Source organism: Chrysemys picta, chromosome 6 (genome assembly GCF_011386835.1).
Source record: "Chrysemys picta bellii isolate R12L10 chromosome 6, ASM1138683v2, whole genome shotgun sequence".
Taxonomy (NCBI): domain Eukaryota; kingdom Metazoa; phylum Chordata; order Testudines; family Emydidae; genus Chrysemys; species Chrysemys picta.
Genome location: NC_088796.1, coordinates 105,303,933 through 105,316,472, shown reverse-complemented (window position 1 = coordinate 105,316,472; position 12,540 = coordinate 105,303,933). Strand labels below are relative to the sequence as shown.

The 12,540-nt window shown below is 38.1% G+C and overlaps 1 protein-coding gene across 5 annotated transcripts in view; it reads right to left on the bottom strand.

Moving 5' to 3' along the window:
- PSIP1 (PC4 and SRSF1 interacting protein 1) overlaps positions 1-12,540 on the bottom strand; it is a 63,531-nt gene that overhangs the window by 24,617 nt on the left and 26,374 nt on the right. For all 5 annotated transcript variants that reach the window (XM_042850524.2, XM_005295154.5, XM_065549499.1 and 2 more), the window contains exons 8-10: positions 5,000-5,123; positions 1,976-2,051; positions 507-735 (exon numbers count right to left, since the gene is read on the bottom strand). In XM_042850524.2, the coding sequence (XP_042706458.1) occupies positions 507-735; positions 1,976-2,051; positions 5,000-5,123 (429 nt within the window). The remainder of the gene's footprint in view (positions 1-506; positions 736-1,975; positions 2,052-4,999; positions 5,124-12,540) is intronic.

The window sequence follows — 12,540 nt, the reverse complement described above, 5'->3', positions numbered from 1 at the left end:
ACATACGGGGCGGGAGGGAAAAAAAAAAAAAATAAAGTCACAAAATCCATAAAAGGAATCAACTCTGAAATGATCAGAGCATTCTAGTTTTTTTCTTTCAAAATAAATCTCACAAAACCCTTAGTATGCTCTAAAAAAGCAATTATAGAAAAAGCCCCATGCAGTCAAGGTTCTATTATATTGCCTAAACGGCATTTTTTCGTATTAAAAGATGCTACCTTGCTTAAGGGTGGATTTAAATTAAAGCCACTTAAAAAAAATTACTCCTAGTTAATACCAAGGATTACTGAAATTGCCTTTTGGAAGAGAGATCTGCAGCTTCTCATTCCATAGCATGCTTCTGTATGGGAGTCTGAACACTAGACTGCAACTGTTAATGCCCAGAATTAAAGACCTGGAATTAGCTTCACTAACCCATTGTTTTTAGTGGATGTTTTCCCCCAGTTTAGAAGAATAAATAAATCAACAGCCAAGATATAAACTAATCAAAGAAACATATATCTTACCTTATCACCTTCCTGCTCTTCTCCATCCTCTTCAGAATCAGAGGCTGATGTAGAACCCACTTTAGTGGCACTTTTCCTTTTTGGTTCAGTCTCTTTTTTTCCTTCTTTTTTGTCAATATCTTTCCTTGGTTTGTCTTCTTCCTTCTGACCCTCCTCATCTTTTTTCAGCTGTTTTTTTGGTTGTTTTTCTTCTGGTACTTTTTTCTTGGTCTTATCCTCCTCATGAACACTAAAATGTAATAAAAAATGAGTTATCTTTCAGTCAATGTCCATGCTTAGGCTTCGTAATCCTTATCTATACTGAGTGTAAAATGGAGCCAAGTACTCTCAATAGCCAAAGAAGAAATGAATGTTTACATAAATGGCTTTATTAAAAAGAGTGCTTCATCACTTCATAGTTCATCTTTACAAAAAATAGGTCAATTCCAAACCCTTTTGATTATGAAGATATCCTTTAGAAAGTGGGTTTATCCCATTATTTCTGAATTCACAGAGACAAATAATAGTAATGTTTAGTACTTGGGCCCAGCAAACACATGCATGTGCTTAATTGTATGCATATATGTAGACCTACTGAAGTTAGTGCAAGGAGTCAGTGAGACTATTCATGTGCATAAAGTTAAACATGTGCTTAAGTATTTGTAAATTTAGGGCTCATGAGATGCAAACTCCCTCTTCTCATTTTAACTGACTTAGACCCCAATCCTGAAAACCCTTGCTCACATGATTAACTTTAAGCATGTGAGCAGTACTAATTACTTCAATGGACTGGCTTACATACTTAATGCGCTAAGCACATGTTATGTTTGCAGTAAATGCTAACCTTTTAAATCAATTATACCAAGACATTTATTTAAGGCACATATCTAATGTAGATGCACATATGTCTTATAAACCTTCTAAAGAGAACTATGCAAGTTTAGAATATACAAATAGTTGACTATTCTTTCAATTATTAGGATGGTTAAGAGCTAGCATGACCCTAATATAGGGCAAAAGGGATGTGTACCTAGCACTATTCCATTTCAAACAGCACTTAGATTCCATGGTGTTCACTTGTGGGATTCTGTGGGTTTCTTATTACAAACCTTAATAAAGCAGCTGTAAAAGGCTAGTACAGGTTTTTTGCATGATCCTCCCTGTTTCTTCATCACAAAAATGAGTATCTGGTATTAAGATATAAATGTACAGACAAACTTAACAGAAAATAAGGCTCTTTGAAGAAATTTTTCAAATTAGGGAGAAAGAGCTTTCTATCGTGCCTGAGTTTGAGCTACCTTGGCATACTTACAGCTGATTTAAGTCTTTAGTAACTGCTTCACCTACCAAAGCAAGCAACCACCTACTAATAAACACCACCCCAGGAAAAACAGTGCTCAGGCACTCAGTGGCACAGTTATGCTAGCTTCTCAAAAACAGCCATTTGATTTACAATATGTAAAGAGATTATATATTAAAATCCAACTCACATGTCACTTTCTGAAGGACAAGGTGGTTTCACCAATTTGGGTCTTCCTCTTGGTTTTGGAACCTTTACTTCTGTAGCTAATGTTCAAATAGAAAGATCAGGTTAGTCTACAGCCTCTATTTGTTTCTTATTTAAAACTGACTATTCTCATAGCAACATCAACTGATAAAACAACACCAGAGAGATAATACTGAATGGGATTGATATGCTGACCTATCACCTTTTCAGAGATTTCTTAATTTCATCATATATTTATAATATGCTAAATAATTTCTCTACCTCCTTGGCACTTCTATCCTAAGTACTGCAAGATGAAAATATTGTGCACAGTACCACTTTAGATTAAAATCTGCAGGAGATGTTATCCTGCTGCCTCCACTGAATATGTTGCTAGGAAATGTACTTCCCAATATCTGAGATGCCACTGGATTTAGTGTGCAGCATTGCTAAGCAATACATGCACATGACACTCTAATGCCAGGGGATGCTGTGTTGCATATTGCCTAGCGATATGTTCCCCAGAGAAGGCCAGAAGGGTGTATTTAATTCCATCTGGCTTTTACATTGACTCCTTTTATTGCTTACATTCTGTGTATAATCATAACAGATAATATCTCTTATGTTCTAAACATTTTACAATCCACTTTAAGTTGCTAAAATTGTATGTTTTGCTAGGAGAGATTGTGCGGATGACTTAAGAAATTAATTCAAAGTCAAATATAACTTCCTAGCTTCCATGCCAAAAAAAACCCTAAAATCAGTTAAGCTATGGCTGCATTTAAAAAAACCCCAAACTTCTGTTTTCATAATGCCAGAAGATATAAATGAGTATCAGAAGCAACTTATCTGTTGTCCACACTACAGGCTAATATGATGTACATAACTGCTCAAAGAACTATTTTCTCATGTAGTATTAAATTGTGAATTTTAAAGAGCTTTTACTTACACGTATATTTACACAGTACTTATGACTTTTCACAAATTAAAAACTGCAGTACATTAAATCTTGCAATTTTCAAAAATAGAGCAGAATTGTTAGCAATATTTTCATATTATACAGATTTCATAGATAGTTCTGTTTTCCCTTTCACTTGTTTACCAAACTTTTTACAATATTCACTGCTTTTAATCTTCCTCAAAAAAAATAATATATATATAACCCTTCAGTCCCTCAATTGTTTTTCTTACTCTTCTCTGAGCTCCCTACAGGTTTTCTTGTGTTCAGGTATCCAGAAATGAATGCTTTATTCCAGGAACATTCTTATCAAAACTGCACAAAGAAGTTACCACCTACATAATGAAAAGATAAAGCTTGTCTGTGAAGGAGACAGAGCTTTCTCAAGGGCTTGCCCAACACCGCAGAATGAACTCCCAAAGGACCAAAGGACCATCACAAATTTCAACAACTTCTGATCTTAGTACAAGGCACATTTCCTTGACTTTGCTTTCCCTAAAATACAGCAATGTGTGTGCTTGCATTATAATAATAATAATAAAAAAAAATTCTAAATAAAGACCAAACACTTCATTGCACCCACTCCTTTGGGAGAGAAAATGAGAGACCAAACTCATGGCAGATATTAGTCACACTGCTTAATTCACTACTCAAAGATGCTCAGACACTATGGTTATGAGTGTGGTGTATACAGAACAGAATTACACATGCAGCCCCCTACTAGGTCTGAGATGCTTTTGCACATCACTCTTCCTTCTCTCCTAACCTTTATATTTGATTCCCCATCTTTGGGATATTTCAGTTTTGTCTCTGAAAACCTTTTATAAATATAAACCGATCTTTATTGTGGTAACTGACAAGTCTTAAGTATTCATTCATACTGTTTTTTGTATCTTTTTTTCAGTTTGGTAATTTATAACATTTAAGATACAACGCAAGTGTTCCTTTTTCCCAGCCTAATAAAGCCTGGTGAACTTTAATGAAAGGTGAAATAAATCTAGCAGCCATAAATATACATGCTTTTATTAATAGTCATATTAAAGAATCTGCAGTAATAATATTAGGTATTATTATATAGGACAGCAAGCAAATGTTCCTATCTCTTATGTAGCATTTTTCCATCAGTAGCTGTCAAAGCACTTCACAATCTTTCGTGAAGTGGTGCATGATATGAAACAATTGTACTATTCCACTGATGGCAAATCATTCCAGGTCAATATTTAGTTTGTTACATGTCTTCTTCTGGAATTACAGAGACACTGGGTACTGCTGCAAGTGGCACCTCAGTTAACCTTATGCTAGTACTCTCACAACTAAACACAGATCCCCAGTAACTGACAGTGCTCTCTGCACCGCCACCCCAATCTTTTATTTTTTTAATTGTAGCCTACAGATATGCGTTTGCAACCTGTTGGTATCAGTTTTATAATCTTTGTGATAAAATATAAATCTCTGTAGCACTATGCCACACGGCAATAACTAGCTCTTACCAGATACTCTATAGACAAGCAGGGTTCTGCAATAGTTGTGACATCAACAGCATGGTGAGGGTGTTATTTGTATCACAATATAATAAATAAATAATTTCAGAGGACATCACAAAGTCTAATAGTTGAAACTCTTACGTGCTGAACACTTCACAGTTTGATATTTGGGACATTCAGCACACAACCCTACAACTAAGCTGTTTTATACTTTGAGGTCCCCTTCAGCATTAGGCGATGTCTACACTACCACTTATGTCGCTCAGTGGTGTGAATATTCCATCCCCGAGTGACATAAGTAGTGTGCACGGTGCTATGTCGATGGGAGAGTTTCTCCCGCCAATACAGCTCATCACTCTGCTTGTAGGGGGTGGATTACTTATGTCAACGGAAGAGCTCTCTCTTTTCAGCATAGAGCGGATACACGAGAGATCTTACAGCAGCGCAGCTGCATCAGTACTGCTGTAAGCTCTCTAGTGTAGACATAGCCTTAGAGAGCAAATGCGTTGTAATACTTGTTGTCTACAGAAGAAAATTCTTTCATTCTCCATTGAAAAAAATTAAGTCAGACTTATGGTGAAGTTACCTGCTGGTCTTCCTCTTTTAGGGCTCACTTTAGGAGCCACAACTACTGCAGTTGTTGCTGCTGCCACTGTTGTAGCTGTTGCCACTGCTACTGCTGCCTCCTCAGCTTCTGCTTGTTTTTCAGACTGTTTTAAAGGACACAATTCATATAATTAAAAATGATAATCTCCCTTCACCCCTGTTCTTCCAACTACTTCTCAGGGCTTGTTTATACTTCCGGCTAAATTGGCACTGCTGCAATCAATGCAGCGGTGTCCATTTAGTGGGTCTGGTAAAAACAAGCTAAGTCGATAGCAGAACGCTCTCCTGTCGAGGTCTCTATTCCCCCTCCCCAAGAGGCAGAAGGCAAGTTGACACAGTGCAGTGTAAACACCGCTGTAAGTCGACCTAAGTTATGTCAACTTCAGTTACCTAACTTACATAACTGAAGTAGCTAACTTAGGTCAACTTACAGCTTCAGTGTAGACCAGCCCTCATTTCTGCTCAGACATAATTTACACACCACTTAAAGAAGCTACAAATGCAGTAACTGTTAATGTTATTTCAACCATGACACATATGCACAAGATGGGTATCATCTGAAAACACTTGTAATAAGTTTTAACAATTGAGGCTACACTTAAAATATAGTTGGTTTATCTATACTGCAATTAACAGACTATACACTAACCATTTTCAGATTTAAACAAAAACTACACATACATGAACACACACAGAACATTAGCCACTATATCGCACACACTCAGATAATTTCAGAGCAATAAACTGTCTTGGAAAAAGAAACTAGACTCATTCTGTAAAAATTAAGTCTTTGAAAGATTACTTACAATATACATTCTTTTACCGTTAAAGACTGCTTTTGGCTCTCAGAAGGAAAAATTATGGGTAGGTAACTGAACTTTACCTCTTATTCTTCTCTGAAGTGGGTACCCAGTGCTCGGTGATCCATTACAACTCTGTAATTAATTCTCCCTTATCTTCCCTACACAGATACTTCCTTTTAAAAAAAAAATAACCTCTCTCTAGTTTCACAATATAGTAACAATGGGTGGAGCTATTCAGAGAACTAAATGCCTCCCTAGTTCCCCAACTAACAGCCCAAACTGAGAAGATATCTATAAATTCAAATTAATAAACATCAAAGTATCCTGCCTGGAGACAGTGAATCTATCTACTTATTAATTATATAAAACAAATGAAAATAAAGATTTATGGCAAAGGAAGATCCTACTATAAGGGAAACCCAGGATTTCTACATCTCTCTCTGCACAAATGCCCCATAAAGGTGAAAAATAAAGACTGAGAGAATATCCCCTCCAGCTGGAACTTAATGCAAGTTAGGATGCCCTGAATGGAGTCTCAGGGAGCATGAGGAGTCCATTTCAGAGAAAGTAAGTTACAGATAGGTATGTAGATTTTACTTTTCTATTTTGTGGGCACCTGGTGCTTTATGATCCATTTACAGCTAGGATGTAATCAGCTGTAAAACAAATCTCCACAAACAGAAGGGAAACTTAAAATAGCAAGAAAACAGAACCAAGAGGAACACATCTGCACCCTCAAATAAGAGGAGTTTGTTTGTTCATTCTGAAGGCCACATGCCTGACTGAGTGAGTCCTCACAGAAGGAATTAAATCTCTGATGAACAATTTATAGACCTGACAAATTCCTGAATGTATCCATCCGGAAATAGTGGATAGGGACGCACTGTATCCCTTCTTAGGTCAACCACCTAATCTTAAAATGTGCCTGATTTCCTTCAAAGATTAGTTTTGTGTAAAAAGACTGTCAGTCATGACTACATCTAAGTTTGCAACCTATCTCCTTGTGTGGAAGGGCTTAGAACACAAGAAAGACAAACAACACAACGCAACATCAGAACAGCAGGTCACCTAATGAAATTAATAGGCAGCAGGTTTAAACAAACATAAGGAAGTACTTCTTCATACAATGCACAACCTGTGGAACTTGTTGCCAGGGGATGTTGTGAAAGCCAGAAGTATAATTGGGTTTAAAAAAGAATTTGATACGTTCTTGGAGGATAGGTCCATTAATGGCTATTAGCCAAGATGGTATGGGATGCAACGTCATGCTCTGGATATCCACAAACCTCTGACCTCGAGAAGCTAGTACTGGATGACAGGGGATGGGTAACTCAATAATTGCCCTGTTCTGTTCATTCCTCACTATCAGAAGACATTGGGCTAGATGGACTATTGGTCTGACCCAGTTTAGCCATTCTTATATTTAAATAAATTGGTTCAAATTAAAACCATAATTTTGGGAGATAGAAAATTTTGGCGAAGGTCTAAGAATCACATCTGGAAAAAGTTGCATGTAAGGATTCCAGATAAATAAGGCCTTCAAACTTAGTAACACTCCTCACTGATGTAACTACTAACAGAAAAACATTTTAATAGGACATATGGGGAAGACTCCACCAGATATTTAAAAAAACAGGTTCAGAGATTATTTGAAGCATCAAATAATGCACAGACTCCAAATGTTGTCTCTGAAGAGATGCAGGTTTAAAGGATTAGGAAGTGTGAGGCTAGAGGTGGAAGGAATATACCACAAAGCTCCTAAACAGTGAGACTTGGGCCTGGTCCACACTAAGCCCCCAGTTCGAACTAAGATACACAACTTCAGCTACGTGAATAACGTAGCTGAAGTCGAAGTATCTTAGTTCGAACTTAAAGGTACTTACCGCGGGTCCACACGTGGCAGGCAGTCTCCCCCTTCGACTCCGCCTACTCCTCTCGCAGAGCAGGATTACCAGCGACGACGGCGAGCACTTCTGGGATCGATTTATCGCGTCTAGACAAGACGCGATAAATCGATCCCAGAAGATTGATTGCTGGCCGTCGAACCAGCGGGTAAGTATAGACGTATCCTTGGACTTTCAGGAAGGTAGGACTTGTGTTCAGTCAAGAGCCTTTTCTAGAAGAAACTCCAGGTTATATAGCTCTGGTTGTCAGAAACAATGGGATTTTTGCTCTTTCAAATGCATCATGAGTACCAAGTTCTCAGAATGGATTTATGGACAGTTTCAAAATGTGAGCAACAAGTCTACATGCTCTACCAAGTATTCATGCTCTAGAAAGCAAAATATCTCAGGTTCCAGGCCAAGTGCCTCCAGTGCTGTTGGTCTGGGAATTTGAGGGGGTCCTGGACTAGAAGTTTCCCCCAGACCAAGAGGTTCAAAATGCTTAAAAGACAGCTGTAGGAATCAGTGTCTAGACCACTACATTTCTATTAACTACTTTAGGACTCAATGATTTAGTTTTTATTCTTATGGGTCCAATCACCATGTATTTAATCACTGGATACAGAGGCTGATTTTTTGCTTAAACATAAGTGGTTTTAATCATTAGATGCTTTATATTGCAAGCTCCTCACATAAGGGACTGCACTTAATGAGGGCTTGGAAAGCACCCAGTAGACACTACTGAACACATAAAATAAGTAATCTACAAAACTTCCTGCTCTAATAGCAAGAGATCTTCCCTTGCTTATTCAGGATTTTTAACTTTACTTTCTTGTTCCAACCTGAAGTGTCAGTATGCCAGAGGTACAATTGTTGCTTTTCAAGTAAACAGCAGGTAAACCCAGAGGGAGTCTTAAGAAGAGAAAGTCAGAACCACCTTCTTAAGGGTTTGTAATTCTAGGAAGTGGTGATTAACTTCATAGGACAACTATTTGCCTGAACTAAATGGGGCCTATCTGAGTTTCCTCAGGTGATGCAGAAGTTAATCTGCTTCCTGATTCTGGAAAGTCCATTACTAAAAAGGAGAATTTGTAGAGAAGTGCATCCCCACCATAGAAAAGTTTCCACTTCTGGTCACTGTCATACAAAATGAATGGACTCACTAGAGCAGTCCCCATCAGAAAAGGAAATAGTGAAATCTTTCCCTGGGCAACTAGAACCATGAATGTCTAATAGAATACCCAGAGGTAGACCAGAATTTGAGGCAGTACTAAGGAGCAACTCTAAAAATAGATGAGGCAACTGTGGAACTCGAGCAGTGGGAAGTATCTTTACGTATTGACTTGTTATATCTCAGATGGGTATCAAAAAGTCACCTGTTGTAGGTGGGACTTCAGAGTTACCATCAGAGTTGTGAGAAAAACAAGGATCATGAGAGAAGCAAACAGTACTGCCAGGAACTGGTAATGCAATGTTGCAAAATGTATGTAGCATTGGTGGTCCAGGCAAACTGGTGCATTGAGTTGCGATTCCTGGTAGGACAATGAAAATTCAGAGGAAATTTTTTTGAGACATCTCTGTATCAGAAAGGCCTGGACTCCATGAAGAAATGACCTTGCACACTGAATCAGCCTGGACAGAACCAGCAGTGGCACAAACTAGTCTGTTCTCTTTTGTACCAAGAAGACTCTTGAATGAAGACCTAAAAAAGAAATTCTCCAGAAAACATTGCTCCTTTTCCCCATGAAATGAGATTGGCAATGCTATGCTTCAGTGCTCTTTTTTTTTTTTTTTTAATTTAAACTGGTTCAGAGGAAGCATGGGTGACAGGATGGAAGATGATGGGGAACCTGAAAGGCTTAAACTTTGAAGAAAGCTCTGTTCTCAGTCCTTTTTTCTCTCTTCCTCTTTTGGAGGGCTTCTCTGGTCACAATACACAATGGCATATTACTGAAAACTTGAACTACCAACCTCAGAAATGACAGAGCAACCCTCAATCTACTAGGCTATATAGTCTCACAGATGTAAAGACACTGCTGGCTACAGCTTTTTGCTGCTGACACAGTCTGTGATCTGCCCCTTTGAAGAGATGGGGAGTGCCTTTTAAAAACATTGACAGAGACCAGGAATAATAAGGAGCAGAGGAAAGTAGAGCTGGTCATAAGCCTCACGACTGAAGCTCCCTGCTTGTTAGTAATGCTCTTTCAGGTTTAAGTACTTATTTAAGTAGTTCTACAGCTGTACCACAAAATCGCACACTCAAAGACTACGTCTATATTGCAAATAAAACGTGTTCTCAACTTGGATTAGCTAACCTGAGTTAGCTAATTTGGGTTAAAATAGGAAAGACGACACAAACTAAGTTAAAAGCCAAGTTGTTAACAGCTTAAGTTAAAGCCAGAGTTAAAAGCAGGGTTGCCATGTAATCACTGCTATTATAACCTGAGTTAAGAATATACTTTTTTTTGGCAGTTTAGAAATACCCTAAGAAGAGACACTTGCACAACCTTAATTATGCGATTTAACTTTTGAGGGCTTGACTTAATACAACCTTAAATACACTTTTAAAAAGTTGGGAATGTAATTTCCCAGGTTTTTTTTTTTTTTTTTTTCCAGAAAAAAACAAATTACATTTTGTGCAACAGCAACAGAAGTTTTAAAATAGAAAGTATTACACAACTAGTGTTATACTCTACCCGTATAAAGAATAAAACAATAGAGCCTTTGCAGAATGGAGTGAAAATCTTATTTTCATTATTGTAACCCTTCACTGTCTAAAGTTAGATGGTAAGACAATTGACAGTGTGTTGTGTGAAGTGTCTACCACATTTTTGGCACTGTAAACATTTTTACCTTCCTGTTCTTGGTTACTCCACCCATGCAATAGAGCCAAATTTCTAAAAATCAAGTTGGACACAGCTTACACTATGCAGAATTAAAGCACATAACTGCTCAACAACCTGATTTGAACAGCAAAAGTTCAAAATCCTCAATTTACACTGACTATAAGGTTAGGCCTCAGCTGGAGTATTGTGTCCAGTTCTGGGCACCACATTTTAAAAAAGATGTGGAGAAATTGGAAAGGGTCCAGAGAAGAGCAACAAGAATGATTAAAGGTCTTGAGAACATGACCTATGAAGGAAGGCTGAAAGAATTGGGTTTGTTTAGTTTGGAAAAGAGAAGACTGAGAGGGGACATGATAGCAGTTTTCAGGTATTTAAAAGGGTGTCATAAGGAGGAGGGAGAAAACTTGTTCACCTTAGCCTCTAAGGATAGAACAAGAAGCAATGGGTTTAAACTGCAGCAAGGGAGGTCTAGGTTGGACATCAGGAAAAAGTTCCTAACTGTCAGGGTGGTTAAACACTGGAATAAATTGCCTAGGGAGGTTGTGGAATCTCCATCTCTGGAGATATTTAAGAGTAGGTTAGATAAATGTCTATCAGGGATGGTCTAGACAGTATTTGGTCCTGCCATGCGGGCAGGGGACTGGACTCGATGACCTCTCGAGGTCCCTTCCAGTCCTAGAATCTATGAATCTATGTCAACGAGCATCTAGCGCAAAGAACAGGCACTCTCTTTTATGGAATAACTAAATAAATCTTTAAAAGCATGATAGATCAGTTGATTTGGGAAAGGGAGTAGAGAAATGGCACCTACTTACATGAAGCTATTAAATATTAGCATCAGAACAATATTTAATGAAACAGAGATGAAGAAAACACCAAAATAGGGGAGGAGATTTCAGAGGAAATTAGTGGCATTCCATCACGTAAGAACAAATTGTGAGGCTCAAATTTTCGACTAGGTTGTGAAACCCTTACTTTTATTGGTGACTGCTCACAAATAGTTCCATTGACTTTATCTGGACTACTTGTACAAGTAAATGCTCACCAATATGAATTCAAATGAAAAAAAAAGCTACATTAATGCATTAACACAGAGTTAAAGTTGCTTCGTAGTATGTTGTCCCCTTGTAGAACGTTGAGTTGAGTAAAACTCAAACTTCTGAAAACCAGGAAATGCAGTTAAGGTTGCCCATGCAAACTAAATTGTTCCCTTTCAGTAATGCCCCAATTCACACACATACTGATATTCTGCCAGCAGTTGCTGAAATGTACACGCTCTTCTCCAGTTTTTACAATCCACTCTCACTCATAGGATTCCATCTTTCCACCTCACATTACTAAAGGACCAAAAAAAGGAAGAGGTTGCCCATGCCCTCTTCGAGCAATGCCTCAATATGCACAAACTCATGGAAGATTCAGGAGGTTCCAGATCCTAGCATACACACACACATACTTAGCCAACTACCCAGAAAGAATACCATTAGTACAATTTAAGAACTAATTCACAGACTTTTACAACCCCTTAACACTTATAGGATACCATCTCAACCTACACTTTCACTTCACCATCATTAAAACATTAGAATTCTTCCATATTCCACCTCATTGCTGACAATACCCTCAGTAATAAAAGTCTCATGTCCTGCTACTGACATAACCTACACAATTCTGTATAGAAATAATGCCTAATACATCTTGAAGGTACACATGCACCTCTTCCTTTTCCTCCCACAAGACGAAAAACATCAGTGGCAGTGTGTTCATCAAGGAAAAGAGCATCAACACGATCCCTCCAACTACCCAGGCAAGCATAAAGTGGTTGCACAGAAACCCTCATTTATTTTTTCTTTACTGGCGAGTGTGCACTGTAATCCTTCCAGGTTGCATATTTACGCAAGCAAATAAGTGGACATGTTCTTAAATACTAGTCACAATTTGGGGTCCCCAAAGACTTAGGCCTGGTCCACACTAACCCCCCACTTCGAACTA